This window comes from Centruroides vittatus, unplaced genomic scaffold (assembly GCF_030686945.1).
Source record: "Centruroides vittatus isolate TY-2023 unplaced genomic scaffold, ASM3068694v2 contig_950, whole genome shotgun sequence".
Lineage (NCBI taxonomy): Eukaryota > Metazoa > Arthropoda > Arachnida > Scorpiones > Buthidae > Centruroides > Centruroides vittatus.
Window position 1 is genome coordinate 1,249,883 of NW_027122629.1, and position 26,953 is coordinate 1,276,835.

At 27.1% G+C, this 26,953-nt stretch overlaps 1 protein-coding gene across 1 annotated transcript in view; it reads right to left on the bottom strand.

Annotated features, from left to right (window-relative positions):
• Positions 1-26,953, bottom strand: part of mask (multiple ankyrin repeats single KH domain) — a 148,649-nt gene that overhangs the window by 54,248 nt on the left and 67,448 nt on the right. The window contains 3 exon segments of the mRNA XM_067282314.1: positions 924-1,066; positions 2,321-2,554; positions 22,788-22,932. Of these exon segments, the coding sequence (XP_067138415.1) occupies positions 924-1,066; positions 2,321-2,554; positions 22,788-22,932 (522 nt within the window).

Below are 26,953 nucleotides of genomic sequence, written 5' to 3' on the forward strand. Positions count from 1 at the left end.
AAATGTTTTAGTGGTTATTTAATAGTCTATAACCAGCTTTGGAAGAATCAGAACCTCACTTTTATCATTAAATAAAAATTCTTGGTAATTTTTGTTAAATTAAATTTTAATTTTGTTATGCCAAAATGCCTGGGAAGAGATCATTAACTATTGATACTGAACAAAAAACTAAAATAAAGCAAGTGGATAAAACTCCTGGAAACTGAGTTCATGGGTTTGTACCTGCTCAGATATTTTTGAGGGTTTTTCCACATGTCTAACATCTAAACTGGCCAATTTCCTCTTTGGAAGATTGCACAGTTAATGTGTTGCCTTTATTCCATCAATCTAATCCAAAAAAATAAAAGCAAACTCACATAGAAATTGAGGAGAACCACAAAAACCACTTATATTTGCAATTAACCTAGTCTCAAAACTTCTGTCCCACTAATTTCCAGCCCCAGCAGTGGCACATGATAGCTTCAAGATCCCAGGTAAATTTGAATTGGGGCCCTCATATGCAGTTTTTATTTCGAACATTTTTGTTTGTGCGAAATTCCCCAGTATCCTTGTTCATTTTTTAATGCACAATTTGCACTGTGTGAGTGCACCCTGTATATGTGCCAAACCAAAAATATAAGGTCCCAGATATAGCTGAAATTTAAATTTTCATATTCTTACTACAGTAACAAAGTTATAAAAGATTGGTTTGGGGCCCCAGGCAATTGCCCTTTTCGCACATAGGATAATACACCACTCTCTCTCAGTTTCTGGTCACAATAACTTCCCATATAGTAACTTATTTTTGCAATCAAATGTTCTGTTTCATATATGTGCACATTATTCACACAGGAACAACTAGCATTTAAAAATTTTTATTTTTCTCAATATTATTGTTATATAATTTCATAAAAAATTTTATTCATAAAAGATTAAGTACATACTTGTGCACCGGAATCCAACAACAAGCGAGCAACTTCTACGTGTCCGTCCATTGATGCTTCCATAAGAGCTGTATGCATTTCGTCCGTCTTGTGTTCTTGATCTGCTCCAGCTTCCAATAAAAATCTCACCATTTCTAAGTGACCTTTGAAATGCAGATGTTTACATAAATAATAATTTTTCAAAATTATTATTAAATACTTAGAAGCATGCTCATAATATTTTAACGGAAAAGTGCTCTCATTTTTTAACGTTAAAGCAAATTTTAAATTAATCTACAATTGCTTAAACTAATCGTCTTAATGTCTATCAAAATAAATTTCTCAGTAAAGCTGACTAGTCAAAAAATTATATATTCATTTAAATTAAAATTATATATAAATTATTCTTATTTTATTTAATAACTATCATTTTCTATCAATTCTATTTAAAAAAAAGGATTTTTTGGGGAATAAAGCATAATTAATAATGCAATTGCACATTCAATAAATATATTTGAAGAAATATTTTTTTTAGTTAATAACACCTAAAATAAGCTAGAAGAATTTTAATTATAAAATACTGAACAAATTTTTAGCTAGCTTCAATTAATATATTTTCACAATATATTTTTAAATTAGTCTAAAGATTATATTTCATCAATCTATATATAAAAAGTACATTTATTGAAAAATAAGTACTTAATAATCAATGCCTGAAAAATAAAGGTAGATAAAGGAAATATAAAATATGTACGTTTGCATACATATTTTAGTCGTCAGGAGATGGGCAAAATAAATTATAATATTTAAGAAAATTTAAATATTTTGAAGTGAATAAATTATATATGCCTATATTTTTGATATTTCTACCGACTCAATAATATGAGAATTCATAGGTTATTTCTATCTCTATTGTAGGAAACCTAAGCATTAAATCACAACTTTTAAATCAATATAATTGAAAGAAGCATTTCTTATTTTCATGCTTTCTTTAAAATTAATATATTAAGCAGATATAATGCAAGAAAAATAAAGACATTATTAATAACAATTAGTTCAATATCAGAAATCAAATGTTAGTTTATGTTAATTAGTATTTGCACAACAAAAGTTATAAATCAGCCATAATTTGTGATAAGGAATTTCTTTATGAAATTATCATACATACAGTATATAAATTATAGCTTTAAATTGCTGTGACCTTCTCACTACAGAAATATCTTCCTGTTTTATCCAATTCAATTTTAGGGTGTAACTATATACCTAATGGCAAAACTAATCTGTCGGCCAGAATTCACCCATACACACACACAGTGTGTTACATGGGCAATATGAATTCCCAAAATCTCCTTAATTTACTAGCATCAATTTACCAGCACTTTCAGTTGAAGCAGAATCAGGATGGGGTGCAAGCCTACCCTTGTAGCATGCTAAAGTGAGGGCACTTTCTTTGAATTCATTCGAATGGGTGTTGATGCTGGCCCCATGTTCCACCAGGAGTTTGGCCACCCCAACATGACCACCACTGGCAGCCTCCATGAGAGGTGTATGGCCATTTTCATTATGATCTTCTACATTGGCCCCTGCTTCAAGTAATGCCTGTACCACTTCTTCATGACCACCAGCACATGCAAACATCAATGGTGTGTTCCCTGAAATATGATATGTTAAATGCTTTAAAATGTAACACTATATTTTCTCATCATTTTTAATTTCCATATTAATTAAGTTTTATTGTTTATGTTCCCAATATTGTATATGAAAGAAAGGAAGAAAAATATTCTTATAATTTAAAAATTTATTGAATCTTAGGAAAAATAAGTTTTAACAATCACATGTTATAGGTTTAAAAAATAATCAGAAAAACAAGTTTCTTTACTAATAGAAAAAACACAAGAAATAAAATGCAATGAGATGTTATATTTAAAATGTTAAATTTATTATCTTAAGCATTTTATTCTATAACATTCATTTCACTATATTATTACTTGATTCACAATCAAAACAAATGAGTAATTTTCATTAACATGCATTAATTAGCACAGTTCCATATCATTATCTGTAATTATTTCTTTTCATTTAAATATACTGATTTATCATCACAATGAATGGAACATGAAAATATTTTATTAAATCACAAAGGAAAGTATCAATATTCTGTCTTTATATTTGATCAGTAATGTTTAAAAAACACAATCAAAAGCAATTTTGATTTATTTTTAATAATTCAGAAAATAAATACTAACTTAAAAAATAAATATTGTAATGTTACTAATCAATCAAACTGCTACTGCTCTTATTCATAATTTAAAATGAAAACTCAAAAATACAGTCAAACCTGTTTTTATGCGGGGGATAGGGACCGCATTAAAAAAAACGCATAAAAAGAAATCGCACGAAACTTCACGAATGGCTGTAAAAACTAGTTTTCGCAACACAATTAAAAAAATATTTTTTTTTATGCGGTCAATAGGGAACACACAAAAAAAGTCTCACGTAGAAAATAACTCAAAACCGTACGAAATAGAATTTATTGACAACAGATGTCAGCACTTGACTGCATCGTCTGGTCTATCGTCTGTTTTACATATTTTTGTCCAGGTGGTGTTTTGTTGACTTAAAAAGTAAATTATTTCATTTTTCGCATATTCATGCAATAATATTACTATAATAAGTGCATTTATGCTATAATAAGTTTATTTAGCTATAATAAGTCAACGTGAGACATGACGAATCGCACGAGACTAGTCGCCAACTATACCGCACAAATAAAACCGCACAAATTAAAAATTTGCATTAAAAAAATCGCACGAATAAAAATCGCACATAAAAAGAGCGCATAAAAACAGGTTTGACTGTATATTAAAATAGATCATTTACATCCTTACTCATGAATATCTACTAAACATTTTACATTTAAATCATTTATATTTTATAATGAACAGTTTACACACATTTATGACACAGTTTAGTTTATATGACATGTTATATAAACTGAGCTGCATACAAAATTCTCAAATACAAAGAACACCATTGATGTAGTAAACATTTATATAGTTTTAATTTTTATCCAATTTTTGAAATTATCCAACAGATCAAATAATCATTAGAGGGAAAAAAACTAAGAAAGAAAAATTCACATTTCGATATAAAATCTTAAAATTTTTCTTATAAGAGAATATTTCCCCATAAAAAAAAAACAGACACTCCCATTTAAGTATGTTTGACTACAACATAAGTTGATATCTACTGCAGACATTAAAATTAATTATCTCAGTAAAGAAGATCATTAAACTTACCACATCACTCAAAGGAAGAGGGAAAAAACTACTCAAACACAAAACAACAAACAGAAAAATCTGATAAGAATGTTAAGAAGTTTCTCTATTGGTTTATTTCTAGACTGTGGAAACTCCCTACCTTAGTATTCACCCAGCAGAATGATGCAAATTCGAAAAAATAAATGTTTTTGGCCTTTTTCTAAGACCTGCTTCATGTCACAAATTTCAAAAGATGGAATGCCTAATGTTTTGGTGTTTGAACGTATCAGGCACAGAAGAGCTTACACAAAAATTTAAAATAAAAACTCAAACACATCCTATTGGATGATTTTAGAAGTGCAGAAGTTGTAAAACAGTTTTCATAATGATGTATCAAACAGGGCCTGCCACTTTTGTAAAATGCACCTATCTTCTTTAAAATTTATACATTTTCCTTGTCTTTCTGGTTTAAAAATCTAGCATTTCCAGTACTTTGAGTTGGTCCATGTTTGTCATTGTTCTAATTAATGTAGTCCATTGTAAATCAGGTTTAATTTCATCCTCCTCTGCATGTATCAAGAGAGAAGTGGTTTACCTGCCTTTATTTATATCAACTCGGTGTTCAGTTAAATGTTTTTTAAGGAACCTCACAGATCTGTTATAAAGCAATTAACCAAAAAAAGGCAAGCAACCACTGCCCTCTTGCAGGGGGATGAAATTAAACCTGATTTACAATGGGCTACATTAATTAGAACAATGGCAAACATGGACTGACTCAAAGTACTGGAAGTACTAGAGATTTTTAGAGCAGAAAGACAAGGAAAATGTATAAATTTTAAAAAGAAGTGGCACATTTCACAAACATGGCAGGCCCTGTTTGATATGTAATTATGAAAACCATTTTACAATTTCTACACACACATCCTATTGGTCAATTTTAGGAGTTTTAATTCTAAGTTTTGTATAAGCTCTTCTGTGCCTTACACATTTGAATACCAAAATGTTAGATGTTCCATCTATTTGAAGTATGTGAACCAAAGCAGGTCTTAGAAGAAGACCAAAAACGTTCGTTTTCCAAACTTGCACCATTCTGCTGGGTGAATACCAAAGTAGGAAGTTTCCACAGTTAAGTAAAACCCAGTTTCTGGAGTATTTTTATGGTTTATTTCCAGTGATAAAAAGATTCATGATTGAAATTTAAGTTACAGTAAGTTTTCAAATTATGCAAGGTTGCATTTTAAATTCTATGTAATAGGAACAAAATGTCATTTAAACTAAAGATGAATAATTTAGTTGCATTCTGCATGCCCCATATTAATAAATAGTTTCAATATACAGATTGTAACAGAAAGGTGTGTAAAAAATTTGAGTTGTAGAGGGGCTAATTTGGAGTTTAAATCAAAACATGTTTCTAGAGTTTAAGTGTTCATTTCGAGTTATAAGCAATTTAAAACATGTGATTCACTTCCTGTTTTGCTAAACACAATCTGACGTATGAAAATATTTGTTGATAATTGCATATTAGTTTGATATCTATCACTTATTATCTGCAATTTTATTAGTTTTTTTCTAGGATTTTGAATCTTTTTTGTAACAATACATGGTTTAACTTTATATGTCTGCTTCGGACTAGTGATAAGTTCCACAATTAGTCAAAATTTGCATATTGAAATACTCCATATTTGCATATTTGCAAATATGGAATATTTTAAACATTTAAATATACTGCTAACTTTAATGCTAATTTCCATATTTGAATATCTTTGAATAATATGGAACTTTTGACTTACTAAGTTGAAGTCTAAGCTTTTGCATTATTTGTATTAGTTCGTCAACAGCAATTAGTTTGAGTTGACCAATATGTTTTTTTAAAATAATGTCCACAATTAATTTTTGAAATACTCAAATATGCATTTGATGTATAGGCAACTTGTGGGAAGCTAGACTACTGTACCCCAAAACTTTCCCTGACAGAAGAGTGCACAATCACCAAACTTTCACTGCTGTAGATGTCTGAGAGAAAAAGAGCAGTTATACTCTAGTAAAAGTGAGAGACAACCACTAAACGATAACCAGAATATTCAAGACTTGGCTGAAATTGGTAGAAAATGACCATGTATTGTTACAAAAATGACTCAAAATCCAAGTGATGAATTAATAAAATTACAGATAATTAGTAACAGATATCAAACTAACGTGCAATTATCAACAAATATTTTCATATATCAGATGGCATTTCACTACACAAAAAGTGACACCACATTTGTTTTTATCACTTATAACTCAAAACAAATGCTTCAAATCAAAAAATGACTAGTTTTCAACTCTAAATTAACTCCTCAAATTTTTTTTACACACCTTTCTGTTACACCATGTATATCAAGTAACTTGAATAAAACAAAAACAAATTTTATTTTTAGCTTACCCTAGCTTATCCAGAACAGAACAAACTTTGATGAACTTTATCTAAAAAGAAAAATCCTTGGAAGCATCTCAAAACTATAAAGACAAACTAAGAGCAACAACAAGTAGTAGGAAGAAAAAACTATTTGAACAGAGAAAAAGCATATGGAGTTAATTTAACTTTAGTTTAACAGTTTATTTACAAACTGAAATTTTTGAACATATAAGATCTGAACTGCAAATAAAAGTTGATTAAGAAAGGTGTATCAATCCATCAATGGCTACATGAACCTTCTCCAAAATCAACTCCCCACAAGATAATAGTTAAAGAATTTAATTATTCTTCAAGATGTTCATTGCAATAAATTTTCAAATAGTATCACCTAAACAATATGGTGTATGTAAACATTAGCATAAGCAGCCAAAGAACATAACTGATTTTGGGCAATGTATATTGATTTTTCTATTGCATACTTTGGGAACTACATATATTAGCAGATTTTAATAATCAGAGTAGTTATTGATTGAGGAACAGTGATGCCATATTACTACTAAAGCAATACAACATAAACTACACGTTACTCATGTTAAAAAAATATTTGTTTAAATAATTTTTCAAATTAATGACAAAAATATAAGCTGTATTGCAGTTCTAGAGAATAACAAAAATCACAGGAGGATAAAAATCACTTTCACGATGTAACAATTCATAAAGAGCTCATATATCAATCAACGACAACTATTTTTAATACAGATAATTTATATACTATGTACTGTACATAAATATTCAAATGCAAGATTTATATACTAAAATCAAGGATCAAGATGGCATTAGACATGATGAAAATCTCAATTGACACTAGTTTTATTCCTAAAATTATACACGAAAATATGCAAGTACATTATATATACAAACCAGAAAATTCTTCAATTCAAACTTGACAAAATATTTTAGTTAATAAAAATAAATAATAAAATAATTTTTGAAATAATATTCTATATATGATATTTGCCTGTACAGTGATTTTGTGCCAGAAGTAATCTGTAAAAGAAGAGGAAAGTTTCTTTTCACCTAATATAAAAATAATCTTAAAGATTATTTAATAAATCAAAACACTTATGATTGTGTATATTAAATATTACTGGTCAAGTACAGATGTTTCTGATATTTTGGGTAAATTACAGATCAGTAATTACAATTTTAATTGCAGTGTGAAAATTTTGATCTTCATACCAATGCAACTAGCAATAATTGCTATGATATATGAAGTATTTCAACATTCTTGTGCTTTTACTTAAGATAATTGCTCAAAAAAACAAATTAGTAATAAAAATTTGAATCATTTATATCAATTTAAACTTTTTTATTTATAAAATTTCAAACAAAAGTAAATCTAATACAAAAAAATTACTACTTTAATTAGATTTATGAACATAAAAATAAAAACATTAAGATTCAAATTTAATCATTTTATAAATCAGTACTTGCTTAATAACATACATTAGATATAATTTTAATAATCGTTAGCATACATTTAACATTGAATATAATCAAGTCAATCATTTAAAAATTTCTCAGATTCTAGATATTTCAACTCAATATATGTAAGATAGAACTTTTTTTACTAAGAAAGTAAAATTTGTTCTGTAGTAACATTGTTTAAGGTCCACTTAAGTAAGGTACAGCCACATTGGAGAACAAATGAACAATACACAACAAATATGAAGTCATTAAAAAAACTAGAGACAAAGGCATCCTGAACATGGTGATAAGAGTTATTTGACAAATTTCATATACAGATTGTTGTCGTCTGGGAAATTGAAAATATAGATAATTATGTAAATGTCAATATTAGGCCTGTTCAACTTAGTGGAGTGTGATCAACTTTCATGAGTTAAAAGCATTAATGATGATCTTCACATATCTGTTTTATAACAGCTTAATAAGCTACCCTAATAAAATATATTAATAACATTATTATTATTATTATTATGCTGCAAAATATATTTATTTGTTGCACAGCAATTAGCATTCCAGATTATCTCCTTTTGATAAATACACTAAACATAAATTGAATGACACCATTTATTTTTTACCCTAAAAATAATGAATTTGATTTCTTTTTCACACAAATCATAAATTTTCCTCCTCTTTGCCTCACTCACTTTGTACTTAACTGAATGCTTATGGTGCAGCAAAATAACTACTAAACTAACATAACCTAGCAACGACCTCTATAATATCGACACATGAATACAAAAGCACTTCTTTGTATTCCTGTGTCAATATTATAGAGCAATATGCACTCAGTAAAAGATTTTTCCATGAAAAATGTGATTCAATTCTTTTATCAAAATTACATAATGTTTTTTACATTTTAAACAAGCCATACTTTCTGCAATTGACCAAAAATAATACACCATTTCACTTATTGATCAGGGGTGGCCAACATTTATATAGAAAGTTTTTTCATAAAATTTTTTAAAAATCATTATTATATTTATTATTAGTATTGTTGTTATTATTATTTAAATTAAAAAACTGAAGAACAATAAAAATTACATGATATGCTGTATAAATATCTGAAAACCCAATGTTATTATTTAGAGCCAAACGATTATCATAATATATCAAGCTATTTTTCTGCTACCATTAATAATTAAATTTTAAGTAATTTGGTATTTGCGGTAAGCATTAGGCACCATCTCTTATTAAATACAAGAATTAAGGTTTAAAAAATCTATTCTCATAATAATAAAACATGAACTGTTTCAAATATGCAAACAACTTTTCAAAAAATTTTCATAGTACTGTTATTTTACTGTTATTTGTTTGATTGAAAATAATTATTATTTCACTTATAATTTCAAAATCAATTTGTTGAAAATTTTCTAGCAAACTGTTTATAAAAAAAATAAAAAATAAATATTTGAATAAACATTAAACAATAGGAAAAACTTTATTATATGAAATTATACCTTATTTCAGATATTAACATGTAAAACAATGTTAAATGAACTGCTGGACTATTTATTGGACTAGAATAAGGCTAATTTAATAATTTTAAATCATTAAATTGGCCTTGTTACAGCCCAATAAATAATCAGCAGTCTGTTTGATGTTACTAATTGAATTGGGTTGATGTATATGTTCAAATGAGCATTTCAAATTATTGTATTCAAGTTCATAAAAAAGAACTTACTTAGCTGAAATGTAATAAAAGCATTGTAACTGTTTTAATATGTAATTTATACTCATTTATACTATTATTTAAATAAGTAAGCTTAAAAATTACTTATTAGAATCTAAAAATGTTTATAAAATAACATTTTCAAATTAATTAATTCCTTTGAAGAACTTTTGTCCATTTAATGTATGCAAATTAAGCAAGTTACTGATCATGAGAAAACCTATTAAAATATTTTAAAATAAATAATAAATCATTAACACATAAAAACATGATTTAATATTAAATTTACCATTATATGTTTTTCTTTATAATAATAATTTAATTGTAAAGAAAATTGAATGACATGTAATATTAGTACATTAGAAGTATTTATAAATTAAACATCTCAATAACCTGAAAATAATGCGATTAAATAAAATAATAAAACAATAATTATCAATCATAATAACTATCCATAAACAACAGCAGTAATTCTTATTTAAAAAAAAAAACAATCTTGGATATCCATTAAAATAAAATAATAAAACTAAACTTTTTGTAAAATTTATATATATTCAAAATCAAAATATATTCAATTATAATTGTTCTTTATCATTATAATTAATTCTTAAAAATATAAAATCACAACAAAATCCAGTATTAGAATTTCTACTTTAAAGTAACTTTCATATTTTTATTTCTCTGACATACAATATCTAATATAAAGCTACACTGGCATTACTGACTGACTAGTTCATTCACTGACATATGTAACGGTATTAATTGAAACAGGATTTAAAGCAAGTTTTTAAGAAATCTAAAATCTTGAAAATACCATATATATAATGAGCAATGAGATATTGAAATTTCCTTAATTCTCATGTATTATATCATCTAAACAGATTTTACACATCCCTCTGCTTATTTTTTAAAGATGGTTGTTTATCTGCTCCAAATTTTAAAATTACATTTTCTACCATTGACGATAATTAAAAATTGAAATAAAAAATATATAGAAAATTATTCTTAAAGCTGGAACTACTACTAAATATGTAACAACAGACTGACCTTTCATATGTTTCCGGCAGTGATAGCATTGTAAAAGAAAATTCAAATGTTCCAAATTCCGAAAGTTCGGCTAAACCAAAGAAAATCTACAGAAGTCCAATAATAGTGCCCGAATGTGACCGAAAACGTTTGCATTTTCTTTTACAAATGCTGTCATTGTTGGAAATGTACAAAAGGTCAATTTGTCATCACTTAACAATAAACAGTCTTTAGCAGTACATCTAGTATATTTTTGTTAATTTTAACTCAGTAATATCTATTATTATAATTTATAATGTATTTTATTGTTTAAACACGATTGATTTAAATAAAATTTCAAGATACTTTTGCTTTGAAATGTCTGAAAGCATTATAAGATCTAGTGTAATGTATTTTATCACTACAATCATGTTAACAAATTGCTAACAAACATGTTAACAAATTGTCATATTTACCTACAGAAAAAAAAACTTGTTTTAATAATTAACAACATATGGTACAAGTTTTATGACAAAAAACTGTTTTCAAATAATCTATACTTTTGGAATGCTTGAAAAATTCCTGAACAACTATTAAAAAACTAATAATAATTACATCAATTTGAGAAGATTTAAACTATAAATACAGTTTAAGTAATAATTCAAACTATAGTTTGGAAAACAAACTCTCTAGTCTTCAATACAATCAAAAATAACACACAGCAATTTAAATAAAAAACCAATAGAATAAATAATACTGTTGATTTTATTTATAATGTAATAATAATATAAATTGATTGCATTTTCCAACAGCATAGAAAACATCATACAGTAAAATTTAAACTGTGTGAATGCATTAAAAATAAAATATTAAATTTAAAAAAAAAAAATAAAAAATAACTAAGTTTCGATATTTTTCAAATACAAAGTATAAAATTAATCCAAAGTAGTGCTCAAAAAATTTGAGTTCTTAAAAAGGAATATTTGACATGCTTTTAATTAATAAAATGTTTGATGTAAGTAAGTAATCAAGTGTAAATTTGACATTATTTGCAGTTAATATTCAGCACCTTACATTCATAAAAAAACTATGCTGTTAACTTTCCTGAATTCAGTAGGTTTGCAATTTTTATGTTTTAATCAAATCATTAATGCCAGATTATTCTCCCCTTTAATTCAAAATTACCATAATTTCATGCAAATAATCCGTAGGTTATCTGTAAACAGATAATTTAAAGAGAAGTGCAGGTTATGCAATGAAATGGGTTATATGCTAATTTTAAATTTCAATTATAAGTTAAAGTAAAGGAACATTAACAGTTTGAACGAGCATTAAAGCCATTGTCTCACTACAAAATTTAAAAAGAATTGACGATGCATTACAAAATTAAATTATTAAAACAAGTGAAACTAGTGAGAAAATCCTGTTTAAAATGTTACATTTTGAACAAAATTACACAGAAAATAATTTTAAAATTGATGATAAAATTATTTTCTGTTTAATTTTTTTCTGCTGAGTTTATTATAAATTACTGAATAAAATTAAATCAAAATAAAAAGAAAGAAATCATTTATTTTTAACTTAATTTCATAATTGAGATAGTTCCTAAACGCCTACAATCAAATTACAGGGCTGATTAGTGAGTACAGTTTGCTAATACATACTGGGACTGAAAGATTTAACACATTATGCAATTTTTTTTTAACTCAGCAGGACTGTGTTAAGCTGTGTATACCCATAAGAAATTTAAATAATCAAATTTCAAACTTTATATGCTTGTAGTGCCATCTACTGACCAGCATCTGTCCTAAAGTGATTGATATTAGTGATACTACATTTGTAAGAAGGTGGCATACTTCATTTCAAATTTAGAAACTGACAAATGTGCACTAATTTGTATCAGAAATACCACCAATTATAAAAAACAAATAATCATGAGGAAGATCAGACAAGACTGCAAAAATTATGGGCTGAATTACTAAAAAATGATGTCTCTAATGAGCTACCAAATACTTTTTAATGAATTTAAATATTTGTTACATGTAAAAATTGTATTGTAGCAACTCATTGGTACTTTTAATGTAATCTTTAGTATCAATTTCATTAATTATTATTTTGAAATAAATTTAATTATTATTAAATAAAATTATCAAAAATTTAATTCAAAACTTTTTGTAATTATTAGTTAATGTTAGTATAAGATAATTTTTTCTAAAGGTTGACAGATTACTATTTTATATTAATTGTTAATAGTTAGACAAACTATAGTATGAATAATGGTCTAGTACATTGCCACATGACTGTTTTGGGGCAAAAAAACTATCCATTAATTTATAATCATTATTTCATATTAATGTTACTTAATGTGGTTATCGTAAAAGAAACATGTAACAACAAACCATCACAAAAACATAACAAAGTACATTGGATTCGGCTTCTCTCATTCTGAAGAAAACCATTATGATTAAGTCTCCAGTTAACAAAAAAAATGAAGTTGCAATCAACCCAAATATGAAGATTCTATGGAAATAATGAAAATGAGTCCTCTTGACAAGAAATTGGACAATACTTTAAAAAATTGATTTTACAAAAACATTCTTCAGAGAGGATGAGTCAAAAATCACTACAAAGCAGAAAGTAGACTGAACCAAGCCCCTAAGTACAGTGGAACTGGCTTACCTCAAAAATGGTTAACTTGAATTTGCTTTTACTTGAATACATGCACTTTTCCCATTACTTTAATATAGGTATTTGTGTGTTAATTTTATTTGGCTAATATGAAACAAGAGGTATTTTTTTTAAAACTCTACACAAGAATTTGGCCCATAATTTTTTTTCATGTATTTACCAGTATGTGCATGGCACTGATTGTGTTTATTGACAGATAAACATATCATCAGCATCATTTCATTTCAACTGACTAATGAGAGAAACATCAGCTAGCACGGGGAATGGATCAGTACTGAAATGGTGGATCTTATGCTATATAAGAATAAAATTGCTGCCAGTGAAAGCCAGTTAATTGCCCAATTTAAACAAAACTCAAAGCAATTCAAAAAAGTAAAGAATAAAAAAAGAGAAAACCACTCCAGAATGTCATTTATGATACATTGTCTATATGGTTAAAAAACATCAATAAAATCAAAGTGCTGTAAGATATGATGCAAATTTATGCAAAAAAGAAACATGTTCAGAGACCTATCAACTGCATTTAAATACTGAATATTTAATTCTGCTCTGCAATGATGATGGTGGGAACTCAACTCCTTTTAGAAAGAAGTACCTCGATAACCCTACACTTTTTAACTCAAAAGTTGCAATTGTTTTACCCTGAGCATTTCAAATTAACCAGGTTCCACTATATCAATTGGCATATTTAAATTTTAAAATACTGTGTTAGTTGGGCAAATTTATAAATTTGAAAAAGTTTCTAATAATGTAATATCAATCAAATTTGTTTTTGAAATATTTTTATTACTTCCAAAATCACCACAGTCCAAACAATCTAAATATTAATATATTATAGAATATTTGGGCTTGGTTGTTTACGTATATCTCTAATGATTTGTTAACACAAATGAAGGAGAAAAAGCAACATTGTAATGCTTGAGATGGCAACTTCTAAACTTCATACTGGTAATTATCTTGCTTTCAACAGCCAACCTGCAGATGTAAGGTATTTGGTGAGACAGTTATACAAAGGTTTTATGTCATACACTGCCACCAGTTATCTGCACAAAATTACAGTACTAAGTTTCAATAATTTATTGATAACCAAAATACATATTCCCTAATCTGGAATTAATAATTTATGCTAATACTTGAGTTTGTTTATTAAATATACATTTTACACTTTAATTCTGCCAAATTTTGTATTTGCTTTATCTTAGGAATGGTTCTGTCTTGTAATATTACCAAGTAATGTATGTCCCAACTAAATGAAAACATTAAGAAAAGATTATATAAATAAATTATAACGTATATAAAATATTTAAGAAAAATATGAAGGACAGTAGAGCATCGATTATCCGACTCAATTGGGGACTGGGGTTGGTCGGATAACTGAAAAAACGGATAACCGAAAAGTACGAAAAAATACATTATTAGTATTGTATATTAGTATATCCCATGTAATTAGTATATTAGTATATTGCTATTAACCTACTTCGCGTTGAATCTTTATCGATGTTAAGCCTAACAAAATTTTTTTAAAAATAATAATCGTCACTATTGTATCGTTAAAAATTATTTCTTTATTTTGCACAAAATAAATACAGTACTGTACATAAAAAAATATAAAACAAAAAATATATATATTCGGATTATGTATTTTACATAAAGTAGGCCTATACATTAGAAAAAGAAGTCCAAAATTTTCTTTTGCTTCGTAGCTGACACTCGTTTTTTTGCCGCTAAATCTCGCACACGTTTTAAAAACAGCAATTGGATAGAGTCATTAAATAAAATTAAGCCTCGTTTAAATAGTGGCCTCCCTTTCTTGGTCGAGCCAGTGTTACCAGCTAAAACACGCAAAAATTTAACAAAAATAATATTAAAGTAGCCAAGACATAGCCAAATGTAGCGCCACATCACTAGCGGACATTTGAATTTGCCGACTAGAATGCTGTCGGTTAACCGACGTGACGGTTGATCGGGGGTCGGATAATCGATGCTCTACTGTATAACTGTTTCATATTTTTAACACCAGAGTTTTTTTTTTACTTCTCTGAATTTATTTTGGTATGTGCCTTACCTTGACTTTTTTTTAAGATATCAAATAATTTTTCTAGAGTTTAATATTCTAGTTTGTTTTACTAGTTTAAAAAAATTCGATATAGAAAAAAATATATCAAAACTTCATTTAAATTCATCTTGAGAATGAGAATGCTTGCATTTTGTTTCTATTTATCAATTCAGCTAAATTTAATCTTAGATATAAATGAAGATACTACTGTAGTGATTTAGAACAAGAAGAAATTTATTTTCATAAAAACAGAACAACGCAGAAAAATCACAGCATGATTTCAATATTCAGTTATGAAAGTGTACGACAATAGTTACTTTAGGAAATCAAAAACATTATAAAAATAGTCCAGCTTCACTTTTAGTCATCTTAAAGTAAAAAATAGCTTATGATAAAAAAAGTTACTATTTTTATTTTTTTAAACTTCCATTTTATTAATCTGTTCCACACAGGTGCAAGATCAAAATATTAAAAGAAAACACAATCCTTGCACCAGAGTTTGTAAAATCATCAAGAACTTTATTAAACTAAAAAATCTAGTATTAAACTTTGACTACAAAAAAATATATAAATTTCAACAACAACAATTAGTATAGAACTTAAATATTACAAATCTCTATTCAGTAATAATAATAATAATAATAATAATAATAATTTGTAAAAATTAGTTATTCAAAATCTCAAGTAATTAATCAGATTAAGTGTTTTTCTTCTTAGTTTTTCCCTAATTAGCATAAAATCAAATAATAATCAATCACATGCAAATCAACAACTATACATTGATCAGCAAAAGTGAAGACTAGCTTCCTGTGACAGTTTGACAATGTTCTTTTATATGTACTGTACTTTGCTGATTTGTCTACTGACCATGCTTAGAAAATAAAAATTTACTAAACTTGTGTGCCTACCAGTATTTGTTCATAAAAATATAAGTAGATTATTATTTAATGTTTTAGCTTAAACCCAAAATTTGTAGATGCAATTCCATTCATTAAATAATGTAACTGAACAATAATTATAACTAAAAAATTTCTCTTGTTACATCACATAGCTATGCAGATAATAGCATTAATTATGGCTAGAAATATTTCATAACTAATATTTTAGTCTCCTAAAAACAACCAGCTTTTTTAAAATTATAATTACAATATTTAATTAAATTAATAATTAAAAATATTTTGTGTTTTTCATAAATCGTGAAACTTAAACCATTTTTGTATAAAATTGTCAATATCTTTTGTTAAATTTTGTTCAAACTAATTAAATTTATAAATATGTATCACACGGAAACTACGTTATATTAAAATTGCTTTAAAAATTTTTTTAAGTATTTAATATGAAAAGAGTTTTATTTATGTTATTTTACACAGAAATAATAATAATAATAATAAATCTTTTGCGCATTAAAAAAATTGTTAAGCAATTAAAAAGAAACTTGAGATGTTTTTAGATCATCATCATATTTTTCTTTGTTTTTGTAAATAAGTTTCTACTAAAAAAAACTTAACTCAATAGTATTATTACATGTAATTAATGTCTGCATATTTAACTGCAGACATTAATTACATGTAATAATTAATTTTTAATGAAGTTTTTTAACGAAGAAAAAATTTCAATAAAAAACAAATAATAATAGGCAAAAATTTACAAAGTTAAAAACGATATCAAATGTCGGCCTTTTATTTGAGGATCTGATGCTTTTACATTAAAAGCAAGAGTAAATCTTATTTAGTAAATTGATTCAAAGTATTATAATTTAGAGATATATACTGTTTGAGTAAATAGTTGTATTATATGTGTATTTATGAAATAATTTTTTTTTACATGTATCTATCATTTTACATCATACAGGACAGTTAAAAAGATGTTTTTGTAAAATTCAACTTAACAAAAATACTTCCAAAAATCTTATAAATAAATCAGTAATTTAGAATTCTGACAACAAGACAACAATATTTTGTTAAAGTAAAACTGTGTGTCACTGGAACTATTTAAAAATATCTACTTATTAATTACATCAAACAAGATCAATGATACGGCTAAAAATAATTCACAAGAATACAAAGTACTTTATAGAAATTCCGAATTAAAAACTAATAGATATGATTAAAAACAGTAAAGTAAATAATAATCGAATATTAAAATGCAAAAATAATTAAATATTTTTTGAAATTCATTTGAACAAAAACAAGTACCAAAAAGAATATATTGAAAGAAGAGACTGTTAGACAATAAAAAATATTCTTGAAGATTTTTTAATCATTATCTAGTAAAAATATAAAACTAGCTTAAAAAGAAATTATTAAAATTATTAGATATCAATTAGATATAACAAGAAAACAGCTCAAATTATTGATCATAGTAAATTTATAATTTTTCCAAATATTTTCATCTAACAATAATAAGATTTTAAAACAAGTATTTTTGTCTCTTAATTATTACTTGTAGATACTAATTTTATATTATAATTATACTGAGTTGTACTCATAAATTTTTATATAATGTCAAAATACAAAAATTAAATTTGTCTCCTTTTTCTTTAAAATGAAAAACACTCACTTTTTATATAAATACTAGCTGACCCGGCCACACGTTGTTGTGGCTCAAAATGTATCTATTATAAATGTGTAACACTTCCCCCGTGGGGAGAACTTCAAAAAATCCCTTTTTAGTGTATATTCTGTTGACGTCACCTATTAAAACGCAATTAAAAACGCAAAAAACCGCATGTAAAATAGTATAAATAGAAGCCGAGTTCTTCACGGTAAGCCTTACTCCCGTCCATCTCCCCTCATAATAAGAATTTCAACATGTATATTATATAAAAACACTGGCATATTCGAATGCAACGTTGTGTCAAAATTTCAAAGGAATCAGTAGGAACAAACATTGTATTTTATTTATATAGATAGGTAGAAAATGATCTGCTTAGGTCCATTCTCACAGAAAAGCAAACTTAGGTCATCTGAAGTTAGCGCCATCTGTTGGACATAAAAGCCTTAATCCATATATAAATATATTTTTGAAAGGGGGAAAATGGTGATCTTCACATATGCCACAAACCTTCGCAGGAATGTATTAAACAACTTCCCAAAGTTTCATGGTAATTGGATAAATGGTGTGGTAATGCATGAAGGACACACACACACACTTGTTTTTATATATATAGATTTGTTTTAATTTATAAGTATGAACCTGATTGATAATAGCGAGGTTGAGGCCAAAGTTTTAAATGCAAAAACGTGTACATCAGACGTTTGGCGCCGCTTTCCTGTAAGCCTAGAAGTTTGACGATGGCTTTTGGAACATCGAGCACGATTCCACTGACTTTCCAAATACCATTGTCAAACTTCTAGGCTTACAGGAAAGCAATGCTGAACGTCCGACGTACACGCTTTTGCATTTAAAACTTTAGCCTCAACCTCACTAATATCAATATATCTGTTCAAACATAAATGTAATTGGTCATAATCTTGATAAACACACACCTAATGAATGATATGATACATATATATATATAAAATATTTTTTATGTACAAAATTCAATATAAGTTAGTTTATGTTTGACATGAAAAAAAAATATATTACAATTCCTGATTTTAATCTTAATGTTTAATCTCAAAGCTGTAAAGATAATGTATGATATACCGTATTAAAAAATAATAAATTTTAAACATAAGAGCAAACTTTTTGAATTTTCTTAGGGTTGGAAAATATAGGCATTTAACTGTTGGTAATTGAAGAACTTTTCGTAATTCACTGTTTGATATTTTAAATAATATCAAAGAACCTTACAAATGAAATGTATTAGATGACATTAATTAAAGTTATTTAAATTTTCTGATGAAAAGAGAGGAGATAACTCAATAAGTGATTTTTCTATCAAAACTAATATGGAAAAAAGATTTTAAAAAATGTTCTTGCATTTACTTATCTAAAAATTACATTCTAAAATTCTTTGTCATGTTAGCTCCAATAAAACAATAAATAATTTTCTATTACAAAAAAAGGTGTGCTTTTTGTATTGAATTTCTTAACTACATTTAGTTAATATTAGAAAAGTTTTATTTTTCAGACTGTTTTCCAGAAATTAAAAATTTTCAATATAATTGCACAATCTGTTTTTCTACATAAGCTTGTAAACTTCGGGGAGGATTTCTGAAGATTTTATACATTCTACATATATATTTAAATAAAAAAAAAAGTTACAAAAAGATTTTGAAAATAGTGATTTAAATTCACTTTATTTTCAAAATCTTTTTGCAAGTTTATTTTTGTTTTGCATATATTAATCATTAAATGTGAATACAGTTGACCACTCTTAAAGTGAACGTCAATAAAGCAAATTCTTGCATTAAATTGAATTTTGCCATTGTCACAATGTTACTTCTCACACAATAAAATAAACAAAAATTTTACCATAATTTGTTACACTGAACTGTAAATTACCTTCACAACCCCAAAGAAATAACCCTATTTCCAAATGTGGTTATTTTACACTTTTTGATGTTAACAATAAAATCAGGAAATGTAAATGTTCCATTTTGAGTAGAATAGATTTTATTCTCCTACAGCCAGTGAAGCAAGAATAGACATAAGTTAGTTTGAGTGGGAAGTGACTATCAGATGAAAGTGGTGGAAGGAGACATGTAGGAGGTGACGCATGGAGGAGTAATAAAATTTGTAAAATTTAGTAAAACTAAATTATTTATGATAAAAATATATTTTTAAACTTTTTTATACTAACAAAACAAAACAGCTGAAAGATATCAGATCCATGTGTGTACTTTCACATGTCTCCTTTCATCAGACAGACCTTTTCAGCTCCGGCTGACTCATGTCTACTCTTTCCTTGAGCTGACTACAGTAAACAAAGATGGGTTTGGCTTCTGATCGTAGAGCAATTTAAGCATCTGAGTTTAGCAGACCATCTACTGTATCCAGAAAGTAGGAGTTAAAGTTTAAGGAAGCCCACCCCTTTAAATGGATGTTGCATATCAGCGAGTGCTTACAGTGATGCCAAATTTGGCTCCTTTTTTACTCTTAGCACCAAAAAATATTTTCTACTTTTTCAAGCAATCTTCAACAGAGGAAGCAAAAGAAGAAAAAAAAAAAAAAATCAAAGATTTCTTAAACACAGACAAAACACCTAAACCAGCATATATTACCCCAAATTAGAACTTTTACAAATGTTTTTGTCTGTTTATAACAGACATCTTCAGGTATATATGATGCAGACTTAAAATCACAGATTTCTTTTATCTTTTTTTGTTTAACCATTCTGATATACTGTTCAACACACAATTACAACCTCCTCCTCATTTTGTTTGATTTGAAAATCAATCATTTAGAACATTAATTTATCATAATATTTAAATTTTTATTTAACTTTATTTAGTAAATTGATTCAAAATATTATAATTTAGAGATTTTGATTGCCTATTAAGCCTGACTCCCCAAATTATACAACCTTGACCCTGATAATCATTAATACAAATTTTCAATAAAGCTAACTACTGCTCCCTGGCAAATTGTATTAATGAGAGTTGACTATATTTAAGAATAACTTATTGAAACTACACATCCACACCTCACTTATGTGGTCACCTAAATGGAGTTACGAAAAAAAGTGACAAAAATTATTATTAGAGTAATGTACTAAATCCTGCTAAAAGTTCAATACAAATAAAAGCAATCAAAAATAAATATAAAATTCACATAATATACCGCCTTTGAAATATAAAAGTTTGAATTATTATATACAGATTAATGTATCAACACTGAATAATAGAGAATTGAAATACATGGCATATGTATAGTGAAATCAAGTTTTTTGCAGTACAGTTTATTCAAGTACTATATACTACAATATTAAATGGAATTATTTAGTATATTTAGAATCACTATGTTTATAAAATGGTAGTATAAGTTTTATTTAAATACCATATTTTATCTGGAGAATTCAGAAAATTATTAAACAGAAGTTATTAAATATGAAAAAAGTGTCCAAGCATCAGAAAAATCTTCACAATTAAACTGACTTTTACATCATATTAATCAATATTTTTCTTTATTTAGTGTTGTGAATGTTATCAGTAATGTGAGTTGACCACTGCTAATTTACATGTATATATTTTTACAAAATCAAATACTGTATATAAAATTAATAAACAAATCTATAATTGTCTTCCTTTTACTAAATTTGAGAGATAAATTTAATTTTTTGTGTGTAAATAAAAATTGATCTCAGCAAACTGCTCCAAAACTATAACAACAAAGACTTAATTGTTTTTACAGATTTTAAATGAGTTGTTGGGTTTAGAATGCTGACTTTTCCTGTTCTCTTGGCCACATAAATGGAAATAAATGTCATTTTAGGATATTCCTCTCTTAGCCACTAAAGCATATGAAGGGCCACATAAGTAAGGTTTTACTCTCTCTCTCTCTCTCTCTCTCTGTGTGTGTGTGGGGGGGGGCCCAAAAATGACAACATTATATGTACTCAAAAAATTATTCTCGTTAGAATAATTTTGATAAATGATATTTTATGTTGTTACATAAATGATCTTTTATCTTTTCTGAAAATTAGAAGAAAAAAAAAATTGAGTAGACAATTGTTAAGGCTATTCAATTTTAAATAATAATTTCATTGAAGTTGGGAATTAACTTTCAATCATCTAGCAATTTTTGGAACAGAAGTATGATAATTGAAAATTCTTCTTTAAATTTACAGAATAAATTAAGTTGAGTATGTTTCCAAGTAAACATATAATCACAGAATATATTGTTTCCTTCCGTATTTTCACATACAGATAAATACAATTATAATGTAAATTCAAATTTATTTGAATAGTAATTATGCATATTTTACATAAATAAATACCGTACATTACTATTGTATTATAAGTCATGCATCTTGTATTGTTAAATATAGCCAATAATAATTCCAATATTAAGTAATTAACGTATATGTAAAATTTAATAATCCACAAAATCAATCAATATCTTAAGATTGTTTTCATGAATGAAAATATATTATTGCTGCACATAAATTTCATCAAATAATAATTACTTTACTGTTGTTTGAATGGTCATCAACAAAGTTTCAGAAACTTTGGGGTTTCTGTAACTTTTAAAAAATATACATTTTCCATAAAATTTTACTTCAATAAAAGGTTTAATTTAAAATATTAATATTTCTTCTGAAACAAATATCAAATTATATATAATCTTACATTATAAAATTTAAGTATCTAAAATGTTTACTATTTTAAAATAATACCTTGAGATGTCTGTGCATTGGTATCTGCTCCTTGGCCCACCAAAAGTTTAACAATATCTCCATGACCAGCATTAGCTGCTTCCATTAAAGGGGTAGTATCCTTTAAACCTCTATCTTCAACATTAGCTCTCATTGCTAATAGCAGCTATAAATGAATGATAAATATTTTTAAATGTAATAAATAAAATCTTTATTTACATAAAAATATTTTTTGATGTTTAAACTGAACTCAATACTTAATGAAATTTTGATTGAAGGTTGTTTAAACACAACTGTTCTTTACTTTTATTATACATTGCTAGTAAAATATTGCTTAGTTTAGCATAAACTTTTAATAAAATAAACTATTAATATTTTTAGATTAATACTTTTTGTGGTATTAAAAAACAACCAAATAGGAATAAATTAAATCTGAAAGGTTAGAAAAATATATTCAGATTTGATGATGACAATATACATAATTCAAAATTTTCATAACAGATTATTTTTAATTATATTAATACTGATCATTGAAACATTGTATTAAAATTTTTGCAATTAAGGGTCCATTTGCACACAAAAGTGATGTGCCGGCACAGTGACCATTTGGTGACAGCGATGTCGAGCACAGCACAATGATGAGTACACACAACAGTGACGTGACCGTGCTGTCAGTGAGTGGTCATGGACTTTTCTGAGGATTAATTGGCTATGATAGCTATATGCTTGGATGAAAAAGAAAAAGAAATACAATCAAGAAAGTGCCACAAGTGGGTACATTAAGCATGGACAAAAATATCATCAGAATGGGAGTTTCATACCCTTTATAAAAAACTGAGATGACAAATCTATATTTTTTGACTACTTTCGAATGTTCCAACATGCATTTCATATTTTATTAAACAAAACAGAGAAAATATTCATTTTGTACCCAATGTCCATGTATTTCGAATGAGATAAATCAAATAGAACAGGGTGTTGATGTACAATTTCAATTAAATGTTCATCATCCATTGGAAAACAAAATTTACCATCAGTGAGAATATCATTTCCGTCAAATGTACTTTCACGGTACGGTCACGCCACTGCCACTGCATAGCACTGTGACGGATGAGTCTGGACAGAGTAGTTTAAAACTAGGTCAATGATTTTCCATAGGTAAAAATTCACTGCACTGTGCTGGCATGTCACTGTTGTGTATAAATGGACCTTAAATGTTTTATTTATTTTTTCCAGCACCAATACTTCTGAAATCATACTTCACTGTTTCATTATTTTTTCAGTATATATTTTAAATCTATTGTTCTGTATTTTCACATGGTTTTCCTCAGTTAATGCCAAGCATTTTGAAGCATAAGAAATTTGATTAAGTATCTAGTTTAATTCTGAAGCCTTAAGGTTTTTTTATTGTATTTTTCATTTTATTAAAATTTTATTCTAGAAAATGCTTTTATATATTTGTTATTTAAATAACTTTTATGGCAACAATCTCTTGAAAACATACCATAACAATCATAAAACAAATCTGTATAAGTGATTATTAAAATTTGAAATTAAAGCCTAATAATTCAAAAACAGGAGGAGGCCTATTAATCTAAGTAAATAACTAATAAAATCTGATGCAAATAAAAATCTAAAAATGGTAATTATCTGATAGATTTATATATCATCGTCTTTCAGCTAACTCTATACAGTAGAACTTCATTTTAACAGATCGCGGAACAACAGTTTTTTCCCAGGCCCCACCATATCAATTTAATTTTACCTCCTAGCAGATCCATTACTCAGAATAACAATTTTTTTCTACCTGAAATCTATTCCAAACTTCATGTTTTTCCAATGTTCAGTTAATATTTGGGTGTTTCTGGAAATTTGTAGAGTTTGATGATGCACTTGTTACATTTGGGATATACAAAATTGAAGAATTGTACGAAGAGTCAGCCAGCTGATATGACTGAGGAGAAGTCATCTAGTGAACACTGTCTCTGGTCCAAGTGTAGGGCTGAAATTTAGTGAGGCAATCTAGTATTTCCAAGTCATGAAGACCTTCCTGACGAGTTTCAGCATAAACAAACAGGTTGTATTGTACATGACGTTGCTAATATCAAGCAGTGTTGTATTCAATACACAGAAAAGTGGCATTGAAAGAAACCAAGATGGATGAGTTTTTTTAACCAGTCACGAAATCAAGCAAAGTGCTAATGAACATATGTAATTTGCCTCTTTTTATGCTTACAGTAGGAACAGTTTTCATCAGCTTTGTCATATACACATACGGCATAATATACAATAATATACGACGTAATATACATATACATTATAAACATACATGTTTCTATAGAATAAAGAATAGAGATCTCAAGAGACTAAATAATGTCAAGTACTGGTATTTCTTATATATAGGGGTTAAAAAACAAATTTTTTTGAATAATGGATATTTTCCTGGATGTGCGGGAAATCCGTTGTTCACAACATAATGGATTCTTGGGAGAATAGATAATTTTCGGCAGCCTGAGCAATCTGTTAAAATGATATTCTTTTGTATTAAGTTAGTTTTCCAAACCAACATAATCCAAGAATTGTTAATGTACAAATCAACCAATTTATTTTTAAACCTGTTGGATCAAACTGAATCAAAGGTAGAATATATCAAAGTATTTTACTTCTTACATAATGTAATTTTCTAAAAACTACACAAATTCCAACCTTTCAGATTCCAGCAAGAGGTTTATTAGGACAAAAATGTTTTTGACTTACAGTCAAACCTGTTTTTAGGCAGTGAATAGGGACTGCATAAAAAAAAAAAGCACGAAACTTTACGGGTGGCTATAAAAAATAGTTTTCACAGCACAATTGAAAAAATATTTTTTTATGCGGTGAATAGGGACCACATAAAAAAAGTCTCACATAGAAAATAACTCGTTTTAAAATCATAATCTTAGTTTCTAAGGAAATTACCTTCCTCTTTGCTTTGTTTTTGCCCTTATTCATTTTCAGGGATTATGTCTAAATATAAAATTTTAGGATTGTTATTTTGCATCTAAATAGAAAAACAATACAGTACATTTTACCTTCAATTTACGCTTTGAAATGAATCTTATCTTAATGGTCCAGGAATGTGAAAGCACTTTATGTCTGTTTTAATTATGTTAATTAAACCTTTAGAATTTATTGACAACAGATGTCAGCACTTGACTGCATCGTCTCATCTATTGTCTGTTTTACATATTTTTGTCCAGGTGGTGTTTTGTTGACTTAAAAAATAAATTATTTCATTTTTTGCATATTTATGCAATAATATTACTATAATAAGTTCATTTAGGCTATAATAAGTTTATTTAGCTATAATAAGTCAACATGAGACATGACAAAACACATGAGACTAGTCGCCAACTATACCGCATAAATAATATTAAAAAAATCGCATAAAAAACCACACAAATAAAAAATCACATAAAAAAAAGATTGCATAAAAACAGGTTTGACTGTATTTACTGATCATTTTAAGTGATTAATATATAGGCACATTGCCTTTGGGATTTATTCTATCCCAAAAGATGACCATTGTTCTGCAATTACACTTATTTTCATAAGTGCTACTAAGCATAACATGGGACAAAGAATCAAGGAACACAAATATGCAATTTACAAAAACCTATCTAACACAACGTTAACAGCTGATGCTCACCACGTTGATGTACATGTGAATTGGCAACAGGCAAGAATCATCAGGCCTCCCTCCAAATCAGTTATCTTAATCAATTACAAAAATTACAGATTATAAAGCTAATATGAGTTTCACCTACATCGATCATCATGATGCAGACAGACTCAAACACATGGCGGTCACTTTATGAAATTTAATTGGTCCAATTTTTATATATATCTATTTCTTCATATTAAATCATCATTATTATTTATATACATTATGTTTATATTCTTCATTATTTTTGTATTACCTAACTGTTATTTTATTTCATGTTTCTTTTTCTTTAACACTTAACCTGCTGGTTCTGTTGACCTAGTTTCTTTGCTGTATGCTGGCTGATTTAAGCGATTTTACTGTATTTTCAACTGAGAATAATAAACAATTGACTAAAGCTAGTTGAAAAGTGAAAAGTTTTTGATTTGACAGACATTTATCTATATATTCTTCAATTTAAATGTATGTGAGCTTTATTTTTATG